Here is a 25,861-nt window from a genome sequence, read left to right as displayed (position 1 = left end):
AGAGTAGGCGACTACAGTCAGTGGTGGAGTGAAAGTGCAGTCAAGATGGACATTTTCACTTCTTGTAGTGAATCAGCCACCTACGACACCAAAGGCGGCTATTGCACGAATCACACTTGCTAATACATTTAAATGCCTTTTTTTATTTATTTTTTTATAAAAGTAAATATGAACAAGACCCCCTTTTATTTCCCACACTGATGATTGAAGAAATGTCACTAGAGAGATTGACATTTTGAGGGAACATTATGAGGTCAGTTTTTTAAGAAAAATGTCACTTAGAGAGATTGACATTTTGAGTGAACATTATGAGGTAATTTTTTTTAAGTGAAACACTAAAAAAAAAAATTCACAACTTAACTTTTTGAGTTATGTTTTTGCTTTAAGTTGTATGTACTTACATTTTAAGGATTTCAACTTGAAAATTTTTGTTGGCATAATTAGACAATTGACCCAACTACTTATTTCAAGTTTTTAAAAAAAAATTGAATTATTATAAAACATACATTTTCAAGTTGTAAATACAACATATAAACGACTTTGTCAACTGTTTCTCGTACGGATTAACAAATTTAAAGGTCAAAACAGTCAAATATATGGAAGTTTCAATAACCAGTGTTTCTTTGAAAAAATAATTTCTCAAAATAAACGGGAAAAAAAGCTATTTTTGTCTAATAAAATAACATTTCAGTTGCTCAGTGTTTAAAGGTGACAATGTACTTAAAACATTGAAAAATAATCAAAATGGAAGTTACATTTGGTACTTCACAGAGACTTCTTAGAACGAGGACTTCTTCCTATACGAGGGCTACATCACTGCAGTCGCACATAACCGCCACTCTTTGTCAGGGTGGGAAAAGAGGAACAACAATCAGTTGCAGGAATAACTAATTTATTGAATATCAAAAGGCATACAAAAACAGGAACACAGGGAGGAATAATATACTCAATATATTTGAATATATTTAGCATCACATTTAAAACAGTAAAAAAAAATCTTGCTACTAATCTGTAAAAAATAAGGTTATTTTTATTTCACCAGTATTGGGTCCCATAAATATTCAAGTGGTGTAACTTCACCAAACATTGCATAAAAGTCCAAAATCTTTAGGTGTATTTTTCTCCAGCAGGTTTTGTAGTCCGTTGTCGACTTTGTTGAGTTTGACATTTTTTATGTTCACCTGTAGACCTTTCTTTAAATTCCCTTTTTTTTAAAGATACAGTATGATATTTATTTCAACAATCAAGCTTTTCACATTTCTCACACATATAGAAATATGTAAATATAAAACAGCAGTTAAACATTTACAAAATCTATAACAGTTTTAAAAAATAGGCTCCATCTCAAAAAACAATGTAACCCGAAACAACATAATCTAAAAAAAAAGGAACTGTGGAAGACTGTACAAAAACATGTGGTTTCCAAATGCTTTAACAAAGATTCCTTCAATAAAATACCTTTTCAACAGGTCGAAACAGCAAGTCGGTGAGACTCGTGACAAAATTATGGCAATTCAGCATCACTCATTGTAATTCAAATGCGACTGCATTTTAGGCCCTCAAATGAAAAACTCAAAATGGAAAACATTGACACTTTCTTAAAATAGAATCACAGATCCTGATAGAAAAATAGACTAAACTACAACTTAAAAATGACCACTTTTTTTAGTATATCAAATTGTATCAAAAGATATGCAATATATTACACAGTTCAATATTAGTATAATACTAGAATATTTAACACTGAAAGCTAAAACTAGTGTAGAAACAATTTACACTCGTAAATCTCTAGTAAAACTTTCACAATTAATTACAGAGAAATGTCAAATATATAGTTAAACTGGGAAATTTTGAAAATTAGAAGATGGTATTTTCTTTTAAAACTTACTCCAATAATCTTTGTTTTATTTACAACTTAATAAAAAATCTTTACTTTCACAGTGTGTCGCAGAGCGAAACCTAAACTGAAAGGACTGATTGAAAATAAAACAGAAATAACACTGACTATAACACATCCACTAGTCTTGTATAATCTGCATCGAATGCGGGACATTCTTACTGACGAGTGAAACTGGGTCAACAAACCTAAACAATCCAACAGTGACTGATGTGACAGACGCTTGTGGTTTAGTATCCGGTATTCGGTGGCTGCACGTAGGCAGGGTTGTAGGCCGGCTGATTGAATGTCTCTGGGGGTGGATAAGCACTACCGGGCTGGGCAGGGGGCGGATAAGCACTTCCGGGCTGGGCAGGGGGCGGATAAGCACTACCGGGCTGGGCAGGGGGCATCATGGGATACGTGGCCTGACTTCCTTCATATGGAGCCTGAACACTGGGATATCCAGGGCTTGCTGGAAATGCAAAAAGACACTAATTATTTTCAAGGAAAATATCAGTACATGGTCTCAATCTGTCTAGTACTAGGTAGGGGTTGCACGACTACTGATTTCTCCCAGTCAAAACAATAGTTACTTGAGTACCTGTGGTAAAAAAAAGACAAAAACAAGTGCCAACAAGTGTTTATCAACTGACAGCCCAACAATTATGTCTGTCTTGTATTGTAAAAAGATGGCACACTTCATTTGCACTTACAGACTTGTGGACTTATAATAACCGCCACAAGTGCTCAATCCAGAAGGCCATAATGTCCCATTTGTCATTTTAGGTTTCAGAAGGGTGCTTGCGAACACCCCCTTTGCTGCCTTTGATGCACACTTTTGCCGAGTCCGCACTGAAGTGAGCTCCACAGAAGACAGAAGACAGTGTTACGTCGCAAAAGTGCGAACTCGTAGGAAGACTGCGAGTGTTAAGGGTGCCATTTGGGACAGGGCCATTATAAACTTAGCTTCTGCGTCTTTGATGTCAAACAATATGTGCATACATATATTAATGAAATTCATTTTTACAGTTAGCCTAGGGGTATTATACAACATTCGCATCCTCATATAACATTTCACAGGTCTACAACTGTAAAAACAATAACTACTCGCATCATTTCGATTTTTACTCAAATGGTTCAATATAGTTTATAATAGAATAAGACAAAATGCATGTAGTCTATTTGCTGTCATCGACCTCCTGCCACATACTGGCTGCGTCTGAAATCGCATACTAGGTACTTATTTTGAATAAGTACCTATAAAAGTATGTTCTGTATAGTATGAATATGTGTAGTATGAATGTAATCCGGACGTACTACATTCGCCATGTTGTCATTATGCAGTCGTGGCCTAATGGTTAGAGAGTCAGACTTGTAACCTGAAGGTTGCGGGTTCGAGTCTCAATACCAGCAGGAAATGACTGAAGGCACCTAACCCCCAATCGCTCCCCGGCTGCTCTGGGTGTGTGTGTCCACAGTTTGCAGTGTGTGTTTGTGTGTTTACTACTCACTACTCCTAATGTGTGTGCACTAACTTGGATGGGTTAAATGGAGAGGACATATTCTGAGTATGGGTCTCATTCTTCACATGTCACTTTCACTCACTTCATGGGATAGTAAAGTGTCCATCACACTTCAGAATCTCACTGGAAGTAGTAGGTCATCCGGGTACCTTTTGCCTACTCTTTTATGAGTACTGTGAGTTCGGTCATACTTCATTTGTCACATACTGTTTTCCGCCTACTATGGAAGTATGAGATTTCGGACACAGTAACTCTCTTTGAGCATTCGCATTCATGGCTTGCTGGTTTGCTTTTAGTGAATAAAAACAAGCACGTCGTAATGGTTATTGTCCGCTCAAGTACTCGATAGCTTCCGACAGCTGCGACTACTGTTTGAAGTATTCAACTACCCAACCAACCAGTGAATGCAATCTCTAGTACAGGGGTGCAAACTCAGTTCTATGCTGCGTGCACGCCATGTCGTAATGAACATAAATAATAGGGCTGGGTAAAAAAATATAGATTTCTCGATTTTAATCGATTCTCATTTTTACGAACCGATATCGATTCTTAAATCCCAAGAATCGATTAGTCATCCTGTTTGCAGTGATGAATGAATGTAACATTGTAGCGCACATCCCATCCAATAAATCGCAATAGTCTTTGTGCTTTGTTACTATTGATATGAAACAGATCTCAGATTTCAAATTACGTCCATTTTCTTACGAAATTCAAAAACATAAATACCGTTTTGGCGCTGTGGCGTGAGATCGCTCTTGCGCAGCGAAGCAGCAGCGCGGAGTGCACGTGATCTTCTTTTCCACCTTAATAATACCAGTTACCGCGCAAAATAAACAATGATCATCTGAAAGTGTGTTAAAAGGTAGAGTACAACTTATCGAAATCCGTATCATGTGACATGGAATCACTCAATCAGTGTTTCAACCGTGGAAAGACGTCAGTAAATCAGCTTGTAAACAATGTCATGTATTGTAACGTCACATTTACCTCAGAAAAACCATTTCCAGTGACCATAAACTCATTAGTCAGCAAGAAAAATTAACTCTAGAGAGGAGCATTTTGCTAAATATATGCACCATATTACATATTCAGTATAATTTTTAATATTCTTCAATTTTTAATGCATGTTTGAATAAATCTGGCAGGTTTTTATGACAGCCACCATTTAAATGTTTATATTTCATATAACTTTATTATTATAAAAATAAATAAAAGTGTAATTTAAGTGTTTGTATACAAATCAGTTAATTTTTACCTTCAATATTATAGTAGGCTACAACTGACTCCCATAGTTTACAGCATTAGTTAAGAGATTTGTTTTCCTTGAGAAAATTTGCCATGTATTGTACCTGATATCCAAAATAATCAATATTGAATCGAAATCGAATTGCAAGCTTGTGAATCAAAATCGAATCGAACTGTGAAATTTGTGTCAATACCCAGCCCTAATAAATAAAGCTCTGTATGCTTTCGAATCTCGCTGTATTTGGATGTCATACACCGATCGGTCTGCACAGCGCCACTTCAAGTCGAACACAACACACCTTAAATCTGCAGTGGTCAGGAGGTACAGCGGCCACACGCTACAAGTCATAGCTCTGAGAAAATGACCAGTTTACACGTTGTAATTACAAGTTCTACATGTACATGAAGGCTTTTTATAGTTCAGAATCATTACGGTAATTACGACATGTCGTGAACGCACCTTTAGCTTCAACCCTTCAGGCTAATTTTGAAAACTACAGGTATGTGTGTGTTGGAGCAGGGTTGGAAGTTTTTCCCCCCTCCTCTAGGTCTTCTCACCGGCTATGTGGTATGGGGGTGGGGGTCCAGGTGCGTATGGTTGTCCCTGATATGGTCCCGTCTGCATAGGCTGAGCGCCGTAGCCCGGTTGGGTCGGCACAGGCTGGTATGCTGGATACTGAGCTGGCTGCATGACAGGCTGCTGCTGCTGCTGCTGAATGCATTGCGTATTCATGACTGTGGTTACGTGCGTTCCTGACACAGCTGTGGGAAAAACAAGGCAGAAAAAAATATATAATTCTCATCATTTTACTACCAGCCTAAATAATGTAACATTGTAACGTTCTATTGACACTAAAACACTTACGTCTGGATGTTCTGCACATTTTATAGATACAGCAGCAGCAGCATAAGAAGACGAACACAACGCATACGACCAGAATCCAAACTATTCCTGAAACAGTGGCGTGGCCACTTTGGCTGCTGGACAGACTATGACAAAATATGAAGCAACAAGCATTATAAATCTCTGTATTTATATATTATATTTATTTATTTGATAATAATGATCATTTTGTTTATGTCTATGTATCTGCAGTTAGTTTGGAGACTGGACATTAAAATTCACTTCTACACTCTCTACGATCAACTTAGCTCACAATAATTTTGAGATACAAAGCCCTGTGTATATATATATATATTATTATTTATTTATTTTTTTCAACTAAAACATTTGTTTATATAACAAACAGTTTTTCTTTGGTCCCGCCTTTTCTTGCCTTGGACACCCTGTTAATCCCCTCAACAAAAAATGTTTAATATTGCATCATGCTTCTTCTCTCTTGCCTCATTCGTCTTTCAATTGACTATATAAATGTGAACGCTACAGCTTTCGCAGCCAAAAACTTTTCATTCTTTGTTCTATATATCAAGCAAAGCATTTTCCCACCTTGCACTGCAGAAAGTGGCTGTTAAAATTGAATCGTGTCAATCTGTGGGATGCATCTTGCAAACTGCAGTTTATTAAAAACGACCACAACCTCTTTAGGAAACGATGGGTGGAGCGACACACGGAGAGACAAAGCCTCAAGTAACATACAACGCAAAAACATTACAAAAAAAGTTAATTCGATTAGGTTGCAGGTTTGAGATTAACCTCAACAATTAGCTAGATACACACCAAATATTTCAGAAGAAATCGGACTTTTTATCACTAGTTAACAGTTTGAGGGAGAAATGAAAGCAATAGCTGACCCAAAACATGCAAATGATGGTGTTTAAAAAAAAAAAAAAGACACTTCAAATCTTCTCTCCTTTTGTGGGAAAGGACTTTTGGGTCTAAAAGACATTTGAATTAAGACAGAATCGAATTAAAATGTCTTACACTTTGCACACGTCTTGATCGGTTAACTTCGAATAAGTATTGGAGCAGCAGTATCTGTTATCGCAGGTCCCACAGCAGTGCTGCCCATACTGGCAGCTTATAAAGGGCTTGTACTGGTTACTGCTGGTGGTGTAGCTTCTACAGTCATCCCCAAAACCTTAAAGAACAGGGGAAATGTGACACATTTTATACAAAACAAACAACCGATAAAATCTAAAGTATCAGAATTTACTTATTTATTGTCTGTAAACCGCCCAAAACAAGTTTAAAGTGTTTCTTTAGATGTGTGTTTCTTTAGAACTCACCGACTGTGAATAAACCCGCAGACAGGAACAGAAGAACCACGACGGAGGCCATAGCTCTTCTTCTGAAGCCTGCAGCACCAAATCCAACTGAGGCTCGTGAATAATGAAGTAGGTGGGCGTATGAGGAACCGACTAGACTTCAACATGCAACGGTTAAACGAAAGCGAAAGAAGTAGAAAAAACTCGTGAAACTTTTCTGAATGTGTAAATATGAAAATCCACAAAGAATTTAAATGAATCTTTTTTTTTTTCTCATTTAAGAACAGAAATGTTATGATTCGAATTAATACGTCTAATTTGGAGCGCCTTGTGTCGATCCAGTGTCTGATTTGATAGAGTAACGTTCAAAACGTAGGCTAAGATAATTTTTTTAAGAGGGTGTAAATATATTTTCCCCATACGTGGAGATGTTATAATAACTTATTTAACATAAATCCGTTTAGTTTAAGATGTATGCACTTTATTGACCATAAAACAAAAGCGGGGCCATAAAATAATACGTGTCAAAACAATGGGTCTCATCCACCAATAATTGCGTGGATTATTTCTTGTTTGTAAACACAGGAGAACTTCTCACGAAAAAATCTCCCCCTAAATCACTGCACGTAAGTAACGCACATGTATTTGTTCTTAATCTCGGTCTAATGTTAGAGAATTTGGAGTATTCCAAATAGCGGTCACGTGCACGAGTTTTTCTTCTTCTTTTTTTCGGTTTTTTTTTTTTCATTTGCATAAAACACGTCCAATCTTTATATAAGGGTTTTCTCGTCAAACAGTCGAAAGCTGTCGATTTGTTCGTGAAAACGTTCGTTTCATTTGTGCGTACGTATGCTTATAGTGAATGAGTCCAAATTCTTAAGTTAAAATAAAGTGAAACAAACAGTAGGCCGTGATTGGAGAAAAAAAAAACTAACAAAAATATGTTCTATAGAATGTTTCGCCATCGTCCCTATTAGGTTATAAAAAATATATATTTTTGAGGGTTAAATGGCCCCTATTATGGATTTTTGAAAATGACCTTTCATGTAGAGTGTAATATAGCTCTAAGTGAATGAAAACATACTGCAAAGTTTTAAATCTGAAAGTGCACCGTTTATAAAGTTATTGTCTTTCAAAAGTAAGAGTCGACTCTGAGTCAATGAAATGAATCGTTTTTCAAACAAGTCATAAGCCGTTTCGTTGTGACGTCAAGACGAGTCTTTTGAGAATAAGAAAATGTGGTGATATGCAAATGTATGAGAAAATGAAACAGTTTTTTGACCTGTGATGCATGTAAACCTGTTGTAAGAGACTCCAAAACAACATTAGGAAACTTAAAAATAGCAAAATAGGGGCACTTCAAAAACGTCTAGCCTATGTATGAATGTTTAGGCAACATTCCATTGTATCATTTTGCAAACATGGGAATGCTTCAGAATGTTCAGAGAACATAAAACAAAACATTAGATAAACGTTCAACAAAAAAATATTCGAGCGTGGAAAAGGATCCAGTGTTGATAACAGTTTTGATAAATATGGTAATTCCAAGCACCATGCATAAGGGAACAGGATACCCTGGACCTGCTGGAAAAAGCAAATAACATATTTTTGATTGTTCAATAATTAAAATAGGATATTTTTTATCTCTTCATTTTTAAAATTTAAAGTTTCTTGTTTTGAGTTTTCGGCATTATTCGGGCTGATTGCAAAGCAATTCTCCTGGCCAATTGTTGCCACAATCCCGTTCTCAAGAACTCACACACATAGTTACGCAAGACTTTGTTCTTGACGTGCACAGACAGCATTGCGGGCATTTCTGCACAAAACAGAAAAAGAAGCAATTGAGATGTTTTTTTTCTTCGCTACTTCCGCTCACATTTGCATGGCTCATTTGTTGCATTTATTGATTTGACTGTACTGACACTATTGGATTGGAACAAAACTTAAACTGAATTGAGCTCGATGATGCCACCACTGTTTTTTTGCAGAGCTGCTTAGCTGTTTTGACTTAATTTTATAACTGAAGAATTTTTCTGTTATTGAACTGAACTGAATCAACATTGAACTGATTTACATGACAACAATGTACTAAAAACAGAAAAGGTTTTCCTTTGCATTTTTTGCGTACAAACGACAACATTGTCAAAACGATCCCTGTTCACACGGATCTGCGAAAACGACTAGAACTCTGTATTATTCATGCCTGGCCAGTAGTTGGCGATGTGTAGCTAGCTTCGAATTTTGACTTTGAACTCCTGTTTTTGCGGTAGCTCTGTACATTTTTATGGCATCGCTGTCGAAGAGTAAGTAGCTGCATGGTGCAGTGGATTTACAGAGTTAAATAAAGTTATCATGAGCACTGTAAAGTTTGAAGCGGATGTCATAGTAAATGTCAGGAGGATTTTAAAACGAGTGGTTCATTCATAAATACGTGAATAGTGCATCAGCCACCTACGACACCAAAGGCGGCTATCTCACAAATCACACTTGCTAATACATTTAAATTCTGTTACTAGGCTATTATATAAAAGTAAATATGATGAACAAGACCCACTTTGATTTTCCCAACTGATTGAAGAAGCCGGCATATGTCACCACAGAGACATTTTGAGTGAACATTATGAGGTCAAAGAAATTTAATAAAGTGAGACATACACTATAAAAAAATGTTCTCTCAACTTAACTTATTGAGTTATCTTTTTGCTTTGATTTAAGTTGTATGTACTTAGAATATTAAGTATTTCAACTTACAAAGTTTTGTTGGCATAATTAAATAATTGACCCAACTACTTATTTCAAGTAAACTGGATTTAAATTTTTTAGTTGAAATATTGTAACCCACTAGGGCAAAATAAAAAAGGAAAAAGAAACAGATCTATCACAGAAGACAACAAGTTGTAGAAAAATACTAAATTCTTTATTAAACAATACCATAAAATTATTCAGGACATGAACTGATTCAGCTGACAGGGGGAGCAATTTCTCAATTTGTCCAACTAGGAATACGAAAAAAAACTGAGCTACCTATACAGGGGACACTTCACTGCATTCTGTGAAAACCACAGAAAACCACAGCAAACCCCCATAAGCCCTTCACTACAAACAGGAGTATGTAATACCCGTTCACAATTAGTAACCACACAAATCAACCCTCAAGACCTATAAGGGCTCTATTAAATTGTACTCCCAGTTCTCCACCGACCACGATGGGAAACTACCCCCTGCTGCTCAATCAAGGGTGAAAAGCAGTTTAAATTAAATACATAATTTAAAGAAAAAAAAAGACAAAAATAGATAAATAAACAATTCCACTAGCCAGCGACAAATCAACCAATACATTACACAAAAAAAACAATAAACAAACAACAACCACACATAAAGCTGTCTAGGAAATTAATTACCACAAATAAGTCAGGGAGCAGTCAATTTCACAATGGTCACATAAAACCAAACAAACATAAGACACAAAAAAACAATATAAGAGAACAGCGACTGGCAATCAACATCCAACACCCTTTAAGGTGCACAGCCAGACAAATACATGGTGATCCTGAATTTATTCCATCAGGCAAACACCACAGGACACCCAGTCCCAAACGGCTAACTGGTGCTGCAAGGACCCCGGCTGCCTTTCCATGTTGCCTGTCCTGTGGGCCACCCTATCAGCAATCTGTAATGGGATTGGTAGTTGCTTCACAATCCCCCCTCCCCTTCTCCTGCTTACCATGCTATAATTATAAAAACATACTTTTTTAAGTTGTCTGTACTAAATACATATAAACGACTTTGTCAGCTGTTTCTCTTACAAATTAACAAATTCAAAAATTCAAGGTCAAAACAGTCAAATATCCAATATTTCAATAGCCAGTGTTTAACATTTAAATAAACAGGAAATAAACACTAATTGCTCAGTGTTTAAAGGTGACAGTGTACTTAAAACAATGAAAAATAATCAAAATGGAAGTTACATTTAGGTCTTCACAGAGACTTCTTAGAACGACAACTTCTTCCTATACGAGGGCTACATCACTGCAGTCGCACGTAACCGCCACTCTTTGTCAGGGTGGGAAAAGAGGAGGAATCAGTTTCAGGAATAACTGATTTATTGAATAATAAAAGGCATACAAAAACAGGAACACAGGGAGGAATAATATACTCAATATATTTTAATATATTCAGTATATCTAAATATATTCAGCATTCAAAACAGTAAAAAAAAAACATTCTGTCTACTAATCTGTAAAAATCAGGTTAAAAAGTACATACACAGAATTAAAAAATATTTAAATACATGAAAAATACTCTATAACAATTAGATGAATACAAGCACTACAGATTGTTTCTTTTTTGTTTCACCAGTAGGGGGTCCCATAAACATTCAAGTGGTGTAACTTCACCAAACATTGCATAAAAAACAGTCCAAAATCTTCTCCAGCAGGTTTGCTGTCCGTTGTCGACTTTGTTGAGTTTGACAATTTTGATGTTCTCCTGTAGACCTTTCTTTAAATTCCCTTTTTTTTTTTAAAGAGACAGTAAGATATTTATTTTAACAATCAAGCTTTTCACATTTCTCACAAATATAGAAATATGTAAATATAAAACAGCAGTTAAACGTTTACAAAACCTATAACAGCTAAAAAAAATAGGCTCCATCTAAAAAAAACAATGTAACCCGAAACAATATAATCTGAAAAAGAACAGTGAAAGACTGTACAAAAAAGAAGTGGTTTCCTAATGCTTTAACAAAGGTTCCTTTAATAAAATACCTTTTCAACTGGTCAAAACAGCAAGTCAGTGAGACTCGTGACAAAATTATGGAGATTCAGCATCACTCGTAATTCAAATGCGACTGCATTCTTAAAGGAAAGAATTTAAAAATGGAAAGCATTGACGCTTTCTTAACCCTTTCATGCATAGAGGTCACTACAGTGGACAGCTATTAAAAAAGCATTTTCTTGAATTTGCGAGGGTTTTGATGGCATAGTTGCACATCAACCTCTACAGTGGATCCTGGTGCATCATCCCATACATAGCCACCAAGTGGCAAGCCGTTGTGTTTCGATTTCTTCCCCCTCCAAACCAAGATGGCCAATGGTCAGTCAGAAATACCAAGTTGCTCCGGAATATCCACTCATTCCTTCTATCCTAGGAGATTCTTGTAGGTAAAAAAAAATATTGCAGCATCAAGCAATATCTAATGAGTCATTTCACAGTAAAATTTTTGATTTTGAAAAAGTTTTGATTTTAGATTGGGAGAAAAATCTGATTAATCATCTGTCCACTATAGTGGACCTCATGCATCAATGGCTATATTTCAGCTACAATTCATACTTATACTGTGAATGTTGTTTTTGCAAATACTTAATCTGCAGTAACTTTTTTTTGCTGTAAATAAATGTATTTGTATTATTAGAATGTAATTTTCATTGACATCAAAAAAGTAATGTGATTACATAATGTATGTGACTTGTAATGCATTACTTTACTTGTTAGATCAAAAAGTAATCTGATTTTGTAATGCACGTTACTTGTAATGCGTTTCTTTACTCGTAACATCAAAAAAGTAATCTGATTTTGTAATGCACGTTACTTGTAATGCGTTTCTTTACTCGTAACATCAAAAAAGTAATCTGATTTTGTAATACACATTACTTGTAATGCGTTTCTTTACTTGTAACATCAAAAAGTAATCTGATTTTGTAATGCACGTTACTTGTAATGCGTATCTTTACTCGTAACATCAAAAAAGTAATCTGATTTTGAAATACACATTACTTGTAATGCGTTTCTTTACTTGTAGTTGTAACATCAAAAAGTAATCTGATTTTGTAATGCACGTTACTTGTAATGTGTTTCTTTACTCGTAACATCAAAAAGAAATCTGATCACGTAATGCACGTTACTTGTAATGTGTTTCTTTACTCGTAACATCAAAAAGTATGCACATTACTTGTAATTAATTACTTTACTTGTTAGATCAAAAAGTAATTGATTTCGTAATGCATGTTACTTGTAATGCGTTACCCCCAACACTGCTCATTTCAGATGAGATTGAAAAAACCTTATCGCTAGGTTTTCTCAGAGGAGGGCTATGCTAGAAATGTGTCCTTCTTGAACATAATCAGAATTATCAGCTAATAAGGGTAATTTGACATACTCTGGTACACTGGAGGGAGCATCTGAGTAGTTTCCACAGTTGTACCTTGGCAGGCTGTAGATAATTCTGATGGAATCACGTCCTCATGTTCTGATATCAAAGATGCGCGAAGTTCAACTTGTATGAAGAAATTGCCTTTGCAATATTTCGCATTTATATATTTTTTTATATTTTTTATAATTTTCACATGATTTGAAATAATTTTATTGATTGGTTTGTTAAATACACACTATATCTGTTTGATTATTGTATTATATTTAATACAGTATCTCTTCAGTTTAAACCATAAATGCATGCTGTCCACTCAAGTGGACATCTGAAAATCTCTTTGAAAAATGTGTTAAATTTTTTTTAAATCTTGTTTTTCATGCCCTAAGAGCAATAAAAACACATAGAAAAAAAATCCTGACTGAGGTTATCATAATTCATGCATGAAAGGGTTAAAATAAAATCACAGATCCTGCTGGTTGAAATATAAAAAATTGAAGACATTCATGTTTCTGTGCTGTTAACGAAAACGAAAATACAAAAGCAAAATTGCTTACTTAAAAATGACCACGTTTTATAGTTTTTTTAGTATATCAAATTGTATCAAAAGATATGCAATATTAGTATAATACTAGAATAATTAACACTGAAAGCTAAAACAAAAAAAACTGTAGAAACAATTTTCACTCGTAAATCGCTAGTAAAACTGTCACGATTAATTACAAAGAAATGTCAAATAGAGTTAAACTTGAAATTTTTTAAAGTAGAAAGTTTTGAATGGTATTTTCTTTTAAAACTTAGTTCAATAAACTTTGTTTTATTAAAATCTTTACTTTTACAGTGTGTCGCAGAGCGAAACCTAAACTGAAAGGACTGATTGAAAATAAAACAGAAATAACACTGACTATAACACATCCACTAGTCTTGTATAATCTGCATCGAATGCGGGACATTCTTACTGACGAGTGAAAGTGCGTCAACAAACCTAAACAATCCAACAGTGACTGATGTGACAGACGCTTGTGGTTTAGTATCCGGTATTCGGTGGCTGCATGTAGGCAGGGTTGTAGGCCGGCTGATCGAATGACTCTTGGGGCGGATAAGCACTTCCGGGCTGGGCAGGGGGCGGATAAGCACTACCGGGCTGGGCAGGGGGCATCATGGGATACGTGGCCTGACTTCCGTCATATGGAGCCTGAACACTGGGATATCCAGGGTTTGCTGGAAATGCAAAAAGACACTAATTATTTTCAAGGAAAATATCAGTACAGTCTGTCTAGTACTAGCCTAGGTAGGGGTTGCACGACTACTGATTTCTCAGTTACTAGTTGCAAAACAATAGTTACTTGAGTACCTGTGGTTTATGTTACAGTTTTAAAAAAAGACAAAAAATAACAGTATGTGCCAACAAGGGTTTATTAATTGACAGCCCAACAATTATGTCTTACTTGTATTGTAAAAAGATGGCACACCTGATTTGCACTTACAGTCTTGTGGACTTTACAGGTGTTCAACACTAGACCGCCACAAGTGTTCATTTTTACAGTTAGCCTAGGGGTATTATACATAATTCGCATCCTCATATACAGTGCATCCGGAAAGTATTCTCAGTGCTTCACTTTTTCCACATTTTGTTGTTACAGCCTTATTCCAAAATTGATTAAATTCATTATTTTCCTCAAAATTCTACAAACAGTACCCCATAATGACAACGTGAAAGAAGTTTGTTTGAAATCTTTGCAAATTTATTTTAAAAAATTTAAAAAAATAAAAGTAAAATAAATCACATGTACATAAGTATTCACAACCTTTGCTCAATACTTTGTTGAAGCACCTTTGGCACCAATTACAGCCTCAAGTCTTTTTGAGTATGATGCTACAAGCTTGACACACCTATTTTTGGGCAGTTTCTCCAATTCTTCTTTGCAGAACCTCTCAAGCTCCATCAGATTGGATGGGGAGCGTCGGTGCACAGCCATTTTCAGATCTCTCCAGAGATGTTAAATCGGGTTCAGGTCTGGGCTCTGGCTGGGCCACTCAAGGACATTCACAGAGTTGTCCCGTAGTCACTCCTTTGTTATCTTGGCTGTGTGTTTAGGGTCATTGTCCAGTTGGAAGATGAATCGTCGCCCCAGTCTGAGGTCCAGAGCGCTCATGAGCAGGTTTTCATCAAGGATGTCTCTGTACATTGCTGAATTCATCTTTCCCTCGATCCTGACTAGTCTCCCAGTTCCAGCCGCTGCAAAACATCCCCACAGCATGATGCCGACACCACCATGCTTCACTGTAGGGATGGTATTGGCCAGGTGATGAGCGGTGCCTGGTTTCCTCCAGACATGACACTTTCGATTCAGGTCAAAGAGTTTAATCTTTGTTTCTCATGGTCTGAGAGTCCTTCAGGAGGGCTGTCATGTGCCTTTTACTGAGGAGTGGCTTCCACCTGGCCACTACCATACAGGCCTGACTGGTGGAGTGAGAGATGGTTGTTCTTCTGGAAGGTTCTCCTCTGTCCCCTGAGAAAGGCTGGAGCTCTGTCAGAGTGAACATCTGGTTCTTGGTCACCTCCCTGACTAAGGCCCTTCTCCCCCGATTTCTCAGTTTGGCCGGGTGGCCAGACTCTAGCAAGAGTCTGGTTCATAAAAGGTGGTTCTGAACTTCTTCCATTTACAGATTTTGGAGGTGTGATGGATTTTAATTAATCAACTTTAATTAATCAACTAACATTTGATTGTTTTTTTGCAGGAATGACATTCATATGCTTTTAAATGTGTTCAAACTCTTTGGGGAAAACTTGTGACTTTAAGTGTGTGTGTGTGTGTGTGTGTGTGTGTGTGTGTGTGTGTGTGTGTGTGTGTGTGTGTGTGTGTGTGTGTGTGTGTGTGTGTGTGTGTGTCTGTGTAAATAACAATTAGGGGAAGTGAAACTAGACAGATTACTAGTTCTCAAACCTTGTGATAAGCAATCACAAAAACAGAGTTTGCTTGTGCCAGTGACAGAGGAAAAAGGTTGGGGCTTTTGAACCAATCATATTAAAGGTGACATGTTAGTCTTATTTGTTTTCTCAATTCTATAAAAACTGTTGTATTTGTGTTTTACGGTGGGATTCTCAATGGAATTTGTCTGAGATCCTCCGGCCTTGCTTCTTGGGAGAGATTCCCTGAGAACTGCTCGGGAAGATCTCCTGGCCGTGATTAAAGCATTTAATGGACATTTGCAGGTCTGTTTGTCGATTTATTCCTGCGCAGGAAGCTAGTTTAGGAAGGAAGCTAGTTTAGGGGAACAAGTTAGTTAGGTGACTATTATTGAATGGGGACGTCGATTTGTAGACGAGACCCAGATAGTTAGGTTTAGGGAAAAATCTACCACAGAGGTCACTGTGCTCATTGGGACCTTCAATGCTGCAGAAACTTTTCTGTACCCTTCCCCAGATCTGTGCCTCGATACAATCCTGTCTCGGAGGTCTACAGCCAATTCCTTGGACTTCATGGCTTGGTTTGTGCTCTGACATGCACTTAACTGTGGGACCTTATATAGACAGATGTGTGCATTTCCAAATCATGTCCAATCAACTGAATTTACCAATAAAGTTAGTAGAAACATCTCAGGGATGCACCTGAGCTCAATTTTGAGTGTCATGGTAAAGGCTGTGAATACTTATGTACATGTCATTTTTTTATTTTTAATACATTTTCAAAGATTTCAAACAAACTTCTTTCACGTTGTCATTATATGTATTAGTACTACATTCGCCATGTTGTCATTATGGCCTAATGGTTAGAGAGTCAGACATGTAACCTGAAGTTGCGGGTTCGAGTCTCAATACCAGCAGGAAATTACTGAGGTGCACTTGAGAAAGGTACCTAACCCCCAATCGCTCCCCGGGCGCAACAGCAAAACGGCTGCCCACTGCTCCGGTGTGTGTCCACGGTTTGCAGTGTGTGTGTCTGTTCACTACTCACTCATGCAATCTCTAGTACAGGGGTGCAAAACTCAGCTCTAAGCTGTGTGCACGCCGCGTGCTAAGTCGTAGCTCTTGGAAAATTACCAGTTTACACGTTGTAATTACAGGTTCTACATGTGTTGGTGCAGGGTTGGAAGTTTTTCTCCCCTCCTCTAGGTCTTCTCACCTGCCATGTTATATGAGAGTTGGGGTCCAGGTGCGTATGGCTGTCCCTGATATGGTCCCGTCTGCATAGGCTGAGCGCCGTAGCCCGGTTGGGTCGGCACAAGCTGGTATGCTGGATACTGAGCTGGCTGCATGACAGGCTGCTGCTGCTGCTGCTGAATGCATTGCGTACTCATGACTGTGGTTATGTGCGTTCCTCCTACCACAGCTGTGGGAAAAAGACAGAGACATTTTTTTTTTATAATTCTTATCATTTTACTACCAGCCTAAACGTTATATTGACATATAACTTACGTCTATGACTTACGTCTGGGTGTTCTGCACATTTTATACATAAAGCAGCAGGGGCAGCAGCAGCAGACAATGAACACAATGCATGTGATCAACAATCCCATTACTCCTGAAACAATGATGAGGACATCACTGTTTTGGCTGTTGGACAGATTATGAAAAAAATATGAAGCAACAAGCATTATAAACACTCTTTATCATGTTCTAGTATATCTATAAAATCGTGTTTATACATCATAATTACATTTCTTGATCATCATTTTATTAATTAGTTTTATTTATTTAAATGTTAATTATTTATTATTGATTTTCCTATGGACTGGACATTTGAATTCACTTTTACACTCCTAAAAATAAAGATTCTTTATTGGTATCTTTTGTTTCATGAAGAACCTTTACATTCATGGAAACTTTTCATTGCACAAATGGTTCTTCAGATTCTAAAGAATTATTATTATTTTTTTAAGAACTGTTCACTGAAAGATTCTTTGGGGAGCCAAATGGTTCTTCTATGGCATGGTTGCCCAAAATCCTCTTTCGGAACTGTTATTATCAAGATTGTAGGTGCAGATTTTGATTGCAAGATTTTGATTGCAACTTCTGAAATAAAACATTTGTGGCTCCATTACTGGGGTAAAAACTTGAAAAAGGTGGATGTTGCGTCATGCTTCTTCTCTCTTGCCACATTTGTCATTAAACTGACTTAATAAATGTGAACGCTACAGCTTTCACAACCAAAAATGTGAACTATTTATTCTTTGTTCTTTAATTATCAAGCAAAGCATTTTCCCACCTTGCACTACACAAAGTGGCTGTTGTTATGTTGTAAAGTGTCAATCTGGGGGATGCATCTTGCAAACTGCAGTTTAGTAAAACGACCACAACCTCTGTAGGAAACGACGAGTGGAGCGACACACGGAGAGACAAAACCTCAAGTAACACATCGCAAAAACAATACAAAGGTAAACTTAGTGATAAGGTTTCAGGTTTGAGATTAACCTCAACCATTGGATTAAAACTACTAACATTTCAGAGGAAATCGCCATGATTTTACGCTTCACCGATTTATCACTAGTTAACAGTTACAGATTATGAGGGAGAAATGAAAGCAATAACTGACCCCAAAATGAAAATTATGTTCTTTTTAAACACTTGTGTAGGGGTGAGTGTGGCACAACCTAACGCAGGGCTAGTTGTGACACGCTTGTTTTAAATACCTCCACACATGCCAGCATGACGAAACTTAGTGTATTTACTAGTTGCCATTTCAACACTATATAGAGAAAAAATTGTGCCAAAATTCAGAAATCTTTGGAAGATATCACTGAACATAACCTTCGTTGACCTTCGTTTAATCCGAGATGCAGGTAATGCTGCAGCTCTGATTTTACTGAACTTCAGTGCGGCTTTTGATACAATATGTGATTCTCATAAAGCGGTTATCCCAATTGGTTGGAATACGTGGGACAGTTTTAAAGTGGTTCAAGTCTTATCTTACTGATAGAGCATTCTCAGTGAAGTATGGTAACTTTGTTTCAACAACAGTGCCTGTCACTTGTGGGGTTCTGTTACTGGCCCTATTTTATTTTCTTTGTACATGTTGCCCTTGGGTTCGATTTTTAAAAAATATGGTGTCTTACCATTTGTACACTGACAATCCACAAATTTATCTCCCTTTGAAATCAGGAGAGAATTGTGGTTCTAACTCACTGTTGGCATGTCTGGAGGAGGTTAAGAGCTGGATGACGCATCATTTGGTTCAGTTAAACCAGAGTAAAATTGAGATTATGCTTTTTGGCCCTGCCAGAGGATGCTTCGATATTGCATCATATTTTGGCACATGGTCAGACTATTGCCATGATGACCAAGTAAAAATGTAGGAGTTGTGTTTGACCCAGAGCTGAAATTTGATAAGCAGAATAATGCCGTGGTTAAGGGTCGCTTTTTTCAAATTAGGACTACTGCACGTTTAAAGTCTAATCTGTTGAAAAACAGATTTATTAATTATTATTAAAGGGGTGGTTGATTATGATTTCACTTTTCTAACTTTAGTCAGTGTGTAATGTTGCTGTTTGAGCATAAACAACATCTGCAAAGTAACAACGCTCAAAGTTCAAAACAAAGGGAGATATTTGCTTTTAAGGAAATCATTTTTTAAGGACTACACAAACTTCCTCTGACATCACCAACCCTAAAATTTACATAAACCCAGCCCCCGGGAACACAATTTATGGATTATCATGACAGAATATGCTAATCAACTACCGGTAACCATTCAGAAATGTTGTCTACATGTTGTCACTTCTTCTTGAGTCTCCATCATTGTCTGACTCTGGTTTGAACATAAAAGGCTAAAGGTTTTTGAAATTTTCAGTGCATGTCTGTGTGAGGTAAAAGAACACAAGCTCTTGATGCTCAGCCCTCTGCGCCAGGAGCAGCAGCTCATTTGCATTTAAAGGGACACGCACTCTCAAAAAGTGACAACTTTAACATGCTATATAAAAATATCTGTGGGGTATTTTGAGCTAAAACTTCCCATACAGATTTTGGGGACATCAGAGACTTATTTTACATCTTGTGAAAAGGGCATTATACCACCCCTTTAATGCCTTTGTTCTGTCTCGTCTTGACAATTGCAATGTTATGTATGTGGTGTCCTGTCAGACCACTATATCACGCTTGCAATTAGTTCAGAATGCGGCGGCTGGGCTGCTGGTGTGTGCTAAGAAAAGTCATCACATTTCTCCTATTTTAGCTTCTCTCAGGTGGCTACCAGTGGATTTCAGGATAAAATATAAAACTCTGCTCTATGTTTTTAAAGCAGTGCATGGGTTAGCTCCTGTTTATCTGAGCTTATTGCTCTTCATCAAGCACCTAGGTCTTCAAGATCAAATAATAAGTCATTGCTTTCTATTGTTTTAATCTTATATCTGTTATTTAACAGTTGAAATAGTTCTTAAATGCTGATCAAACAAGCAGAAGACACTAGCCGGGTTTAAATCGCTGTTGCGCAGATGGGGAATGCTGTAACACTGCGTTACAATGTGCCACTATTAAAACTATTCTATACAATACTCTTATGAATTCTATCGAGAAACCAGGTGAATAAATACTGAGAGTCAATGTTCAGAAATTATTAATTATTATTATGTTTTAAACTATGCTGTATAGCTGTTTTTTTTTCGCTGTCAAACTCAAAAATGTGTTTATTTTTAATTATTAAAAAATGACATTGTTCTACATGAAAAAGTTAATAATTGTATTTTAGTGAGAAAATAATATAGTTGGTCTTGGATAATTTTTTTATTAGATCAGATTACATTTTAAGCTGTCATGGTCATGTTACAATGTGCCCCACACGCTAGACCATGTTGTCACATTTCACTTCCACACTAAAACAAAACCACATAATTGTACTAGACATGTGTGAAATTAATGCGGGAAAAAATAAATACGCTGAACCCTAAGTAGGTTTACACAAACTGAGGAAGTCAAAAAGCGTAAAGTTGTGCCTCGCTCTCCCCTAAAGCAGGAGAGACAATCATACGAGTTTTGAATGACATGAGGATGGGTAAAAACGGATTTTTGGGTCTATAAGACATTTGTATTAAGACTGAAACGACTTAAAATTCCTTACACAGTGCACGCTAATTGCTCCTCCGTGGATAACTTCAAATATCCAAAGAAGCAGCAGTATCTGTTATCGCAGTCCCCACAGCAATGATGCGAAACAAACCCGTTGCTGCAGCTCATCGACGGCATGTACTCGTGTTTGCTGGTGAAGTAGCCGAGACAGTCATTGTCATCAACAAAACCTTAAACAGGGGAAATGTGGCACATTTAGTACAAATACAAACAACTGATGCATTGTAAAGTCTCAGAAAAACTGAATTTTAAAGTAATAGTGTAAGTGCGGAGTAAACTATTTATTTTGTACTTGACAGTCATTGGTAAACCGCCCCAAAAACAAGTTTAAAGTGTTTCTTTAGATTTTTGTAACAGCCCGTATAACTTACCGACTGTGACCGTGAATAAACCCGCAGACAGGAGCAGAAGAACCGCGACGGTGGAGGCCATAGCTCTTCTTCTGACGAAGCCTGCAGCACCAAATCCAACTGAGGCTCTTGAACTAGTAGGCTCTTGACTTTTGTCCTGTTTTCGTGTCATCAACTGCACCCACTACACAGTGAAACGAAAGCGATAGAAGAAAATAAACCTGTGAAACTTAAATCACGAATAATTTCTATGAATTTTTGTTGTTGTTCGTCTTTTAAGAACAAAAATGTGAGAACTAATAAAGAACTTAAAAAAAGTATAATTTAGAGAGCCTTATGTCGACCCAGTGCCTGATTTGTTTAATACAGAATTAATTACGTTCAAAACGTATAGGCTGCGCAAAATATTTTTTTCCCACAGTGGCGATGTTATGTTAACTTTTAAACATAAATTATTTTTGTTTAATAAAATGTGTGCAATTTATTGACCAATAAACAAAAGGCCATAAAATAATAGGTGTGGGTATCATTCAATATAATTGCGTGAGTTGTAGGCTATTTTGTAGGCGCACAGGAGAACTTCTCACGAAAATCTCCACCAAATTCACAGTATGCATACACACATGAACTCTCTTTCTAATTTTAGTGAATTTGGAGTATTCTAACAGTCAGGTACGTGCACGTGGTGTCATTTGAGGAAAACACGCCCAAACCATCTCCATATAAGGGCTTTCCACAACTTATTATGACAAATACACTTTTACATGGTGTTTGGACATAAATGTGTTGGCAGTGTGTGAACACAATCACCCTACAATTATAAAAATCCACCCACTCCTTTTATTTTAAACCAAAGCAGTCTCATAGACATGCCATTTTGATTCTCTGAGCAACATCATACTGCACAGGTTTTTGTGTAATTTGCTGTGTATGTTAATGATAATGCAAGGGAGAGAGAGAGAGTTAAGGGATAAGACTTTAACGCGCACTTCTTGTACTGTTTTATTCAGCTCTAACAGTGATTTTCTAGAATAAAAACTGTTAGGGGGTAACAGTTTAGGACCCAAGGACCAGATATTCGGCAACAAAGGATTCCATTCATTATGCTAAGCCAGTGGTTCCCAATCCTGGTCCTGGGGACCCACAGCTCTGCACATTTTATATGTCTCCTTTATCTGACACACCCACTTCAGTTCAGAGCTCTTTCCTAACGAGATGATGATCTGAATCAGGTGTGTTAAATGAGGGAGACATACAAACTGTGCAGAGCTGTGGGTCCCCAGGACCAGGATTGGGAACCACTGTGCTAAGCTAAGGTAACGGCGGCGCTGCCAGACTAACACAATGCATGCACGGAGACAAAAATGTGTTTGCCCACCTATCTAAATGTAGGGGGGACGGTGAATAACCCCTATTTCAAAAAACGGTGGCATGTTCCTTTAACAAAGAAATGGTCCCTTAACTATTGGCTTCAATTACGTGCTGTTTTTTGTGTGTGTCCCTTTAAATGCAAATGAGCTGCCGCTCCCCGCCCCCTTTCAAGAAGAGTGCGGAGCTTCAAGAGCTCATGCTCTGGTGGCATCAAAACCAGGGGGTCAATGTTTCATAAAAATTTGAAGCTTCCCCGGGCGCCGCCATTGATTAGCGGACCCCCACCTGCTGTTAGCATCCCACTGACTCCCATTCATTTTGGCGTCACTTTTTTAGTGAATAACTTTACATCTGAGGTGTTTAAAGACTCCATTTGTCCATTATTTATTTCTAAAGAAACACGACAATGTATAAAAGGTTCCATTAGCTTGTATCTTACGTTATGGCCCCGTAAAAGCCGTTTTTGTAAAAATAGGCTAACGATTGCGTCATAACCACGCGACTCTCTGTCGCTCAGTAGAGAGATTACCGTATGGACAGGAGGAGAAGCTCACGGGCAATCGGGGGAACGTGGAGGCAAGATGACAAAATAATTAATCAGAATACAAAAGTTTCTCCTGCTCCTTGCTCATGGACACCTCCTACTCACGCTCTCCGACTCTGCAAGTTTCTGAAGGGAATGATTCAGATTTCTCTTGGCACAGCTACTAGAAGACAGACGGGTTGCTCACGTCACATCCACGTCGTCAAGCTCAGTTTGAGTCTGCGCAGTACACTCGACCATCAGGAAGTGAGAGCTTCTAATTGACTTCACTTTTCTCCGTTGAAACCTATGGGGTCGCTGTGTCCAGTTTATATACTGTCTATGATCAAAACAGGACCGTCTCACACGAACAATAAAATGTCAGAAACTGCATGGAGATAGGTATAGTTATAGGTATAGGTATAGAACAGGTATAGTTTAGTTTAATTACGGTTATAACTTATCTTGTCACCTTGCTTTTATCCACTACAAGCCTGTTGTAGCGGACCTTGTCCGACCTTGAGTGAGCCCTGCTCACTTGCTCTGTTTGGTTTCATTACAGTGCTTCTTAGCACTGGGAGCTCCCTCTGCTGTCCATAAGGTGCCTCTGCGCACCAGCCATTTCAAACCCAGCCTCCAGTATTTGGGCCACGCCTCCTTATTTGCATACACTCCTCAATCGTCAATCCTCAAATGCCCAATCCTAAATCCCCAAATTCCCAATCCTAAATCCTAAATGGCTAAATGATTAAATGCCCAATCCTAAATACCAAATTCCCAATCCTTAATCCCTAAATGCCCAATCCTAAATCCTAAATGACCAAATGCCCAATCCTAAATACAAAATGCCCTATCCTAAATACCAAATGCCCAATCCTAAATACCAAATTCATTTTCGACTTAGACTTTTAGTTTCAAATTTAGACTTTTAGTTTTCGTTTAAGACTTTTAGTTTTAGACTTTTAGTTTTAAATCTGACCCAATAATCCCTCCACAGGACGATAGCATTCATTTTGCTTTAATTTGTAAAGGACAAACAAAAATGGATAATTTTTAAATCCATAAAATAACTAATTTTACATTATGTGCTGTTGACTTCCGCCTTGTTCACATTCTTTCATATGGCGATTCAAAAGAGAACCTTTGTTTTCCTTTTTAATTTCGGTATGATAGAACTGTTGCAATTATTTATTTTGACAACTAAGAAAGTTAAACTTTTTTTTTACAAACTCAGAATTGGTTGAAGAGTTCATTGATTATATAAAACGCATTGAAGGTTGAATAATCTTTGGACTACAGTATTTATTTGCATGTTATCTCATCCATGAAGATCTCATCTCATCAATGTAGAACAAGCTATTGGATATTTTGAGAACCAGAACCAAGCTAACTGAGCAAGATGAACTTTAGCTATAGTGTGTGCCCTTTTATTACTATTTAATTAATTTTAATATGAGGTGGTGGGTAATAATAAAAAATTCACTCAGTATTCCATGATTCCTAATTCACTACTATCTCAATTACAATTAAGTACAAATTAACTTTATTCAGTTGTGTAGGCACTAAAACAGTCCAATACATTATCAAATTATTTTTTATGATAAAATAATTAAGATTTCTGTGCCACCCCAGACTGGTTGCTGGCCCTTGCCTGGCCACCCCTATGAAAAAATCCTGGCTCCACCACTGATGGAAATGCAATCGCAAGTGTCTTAACTGTGAGTGTAAATGCAATTAAGAAAAAATAACATTTAAATTACAATTTTGCTAGTTTTTGCTTGAACATGTTAAACATATCTCATAATTTCTGTAATACATTTTAATTAGAATTTTGCAACTTATAAAGCGTTAAAATATGTATTCAATTTAGATATTAAAACTAGTGTATGAAATGGCAAATGTAAATTATATAATTGAATTTTCATTTTCATTTTGCACAAATGTATGGGAAAATTAAAATTTAAATACAGAAATGCATTGCCATTTTACATATTGCATTGTCATTTTGCATATTACATTTCAAATTGAAATTTGCTACCCATAAGCTTCCATAGTACGAATGATGGCCGAAACTAATCAACATTACTAATCAGTTTTATGAAGTTCATTGTAGGCTACATCACACAAAAGATGAAGCGTTCGTTTTGAAGAGGGTGGATTGGATTCCACTTCTGCTTCAATGTATATGTAATGAGTGATTATAATCAAGGTATTAATCAATATTTTTCCTTCTAAATATCACATGAGTTGAATGACTTCTCTGGAGATTTTACTTCTACTGTTATAGAAGTTACCAGTGTGATCACTGAAATGTTCTTTTCATGTATTCTTTAAAGGAATACTCCACCGTGTTTTCATATTAAACTATGTTTTTCCCTTAACTAAGACGAGTTGATACATACCTCTCTCGTCTCAGTGCGTGCACTTAATCGCTCAGGCGCGCGGTGACACTTTGAAAGCCCAGTTCATTCAATATGTGCCAAGCAGAGAAACAACCAAACACCTCCACGTTTTCCCTATTTAAATACAGTTACTCGCGTAGTGTAACTCGACCTAGGACGGTGACACAAAACAAAACGTTGCGCTTTTCTAAGCGT

At 37.1% G+C, this 25,861-nt stretch overlaps 2 protein-coding genes across 2 annotated transcripts; both read right to left on the bottom strand.

The window, feature by feature from the left end:
• Positions 1-1,051: 1,051 nt before the first annotated feature.
• LOC307170478 (protein shisa-4-like) lies at positions 1,052-13,965 on the bottom strand. Its single transcript, XM_079891598.1, has 6 exons — positions 13,944-13,965; positions 6,835-11,968; positions 6,530-6,686; positions 5,513-5,637; positions 5,206-5,409; positions 1,052-2,351 (listed from the first exon to the last, which is right to left on the bottom strand). The coding sequence occupies exons 2-6, from the start codon at positions 6,884-6,886 to the stop codon at positions 2,128-2,130; spliced, it is 762 nt and encodes a 253-aa protein (XP_079747724.1). The 5' UTR covers positions 6,887-11,968; positions 13,944-13,965; the 3' UTR covers positions 1,052-2,127.
• Positions 13,152-24,249, bottom strand: LOC307170477 (protein shisa-5-like). Its single transcript, XM_079891597.1, has 6 exons — positions 23,391-24,249; positions 21,392-21,554; positions 21,013-21,190; positions 17,392-17,516; positions 17,086-17,292; positions 13,152-14,179 (listed from the first exon to the last, which is right to left on the bottom strand). Exons 2-6 carry the CDS (start codon positions 21,540-21,542, stop codon positions 13,986-13,988), a joined length of 855 nt encoding a protein of 284 aa, XP_079747723.1. The 5' UTR covers positions 21,543-21,554; positions 23,391-24,249; the 3' UTR covers positions 13,152-13,985.
• Positions 24,250-25,861: the final 1,612 nt, after the last annotated feature.

Source organism: Squalius cephalus, assembly GCF_949319135.1.
Source record: "Squalius cephalus genome assembly, chromosome: 13".
Taxonomy (NCBI): Eukaryota; Metazoa; Chordata; class Actinopteri; order Cypriniformes; family Leuciscidae; genus Squalius; species Squalius cephalus.
Note: the sequence above shows the minus strand (reverse complement) of the source record. Positions and strands in the feature narration are given on the sequence as shown.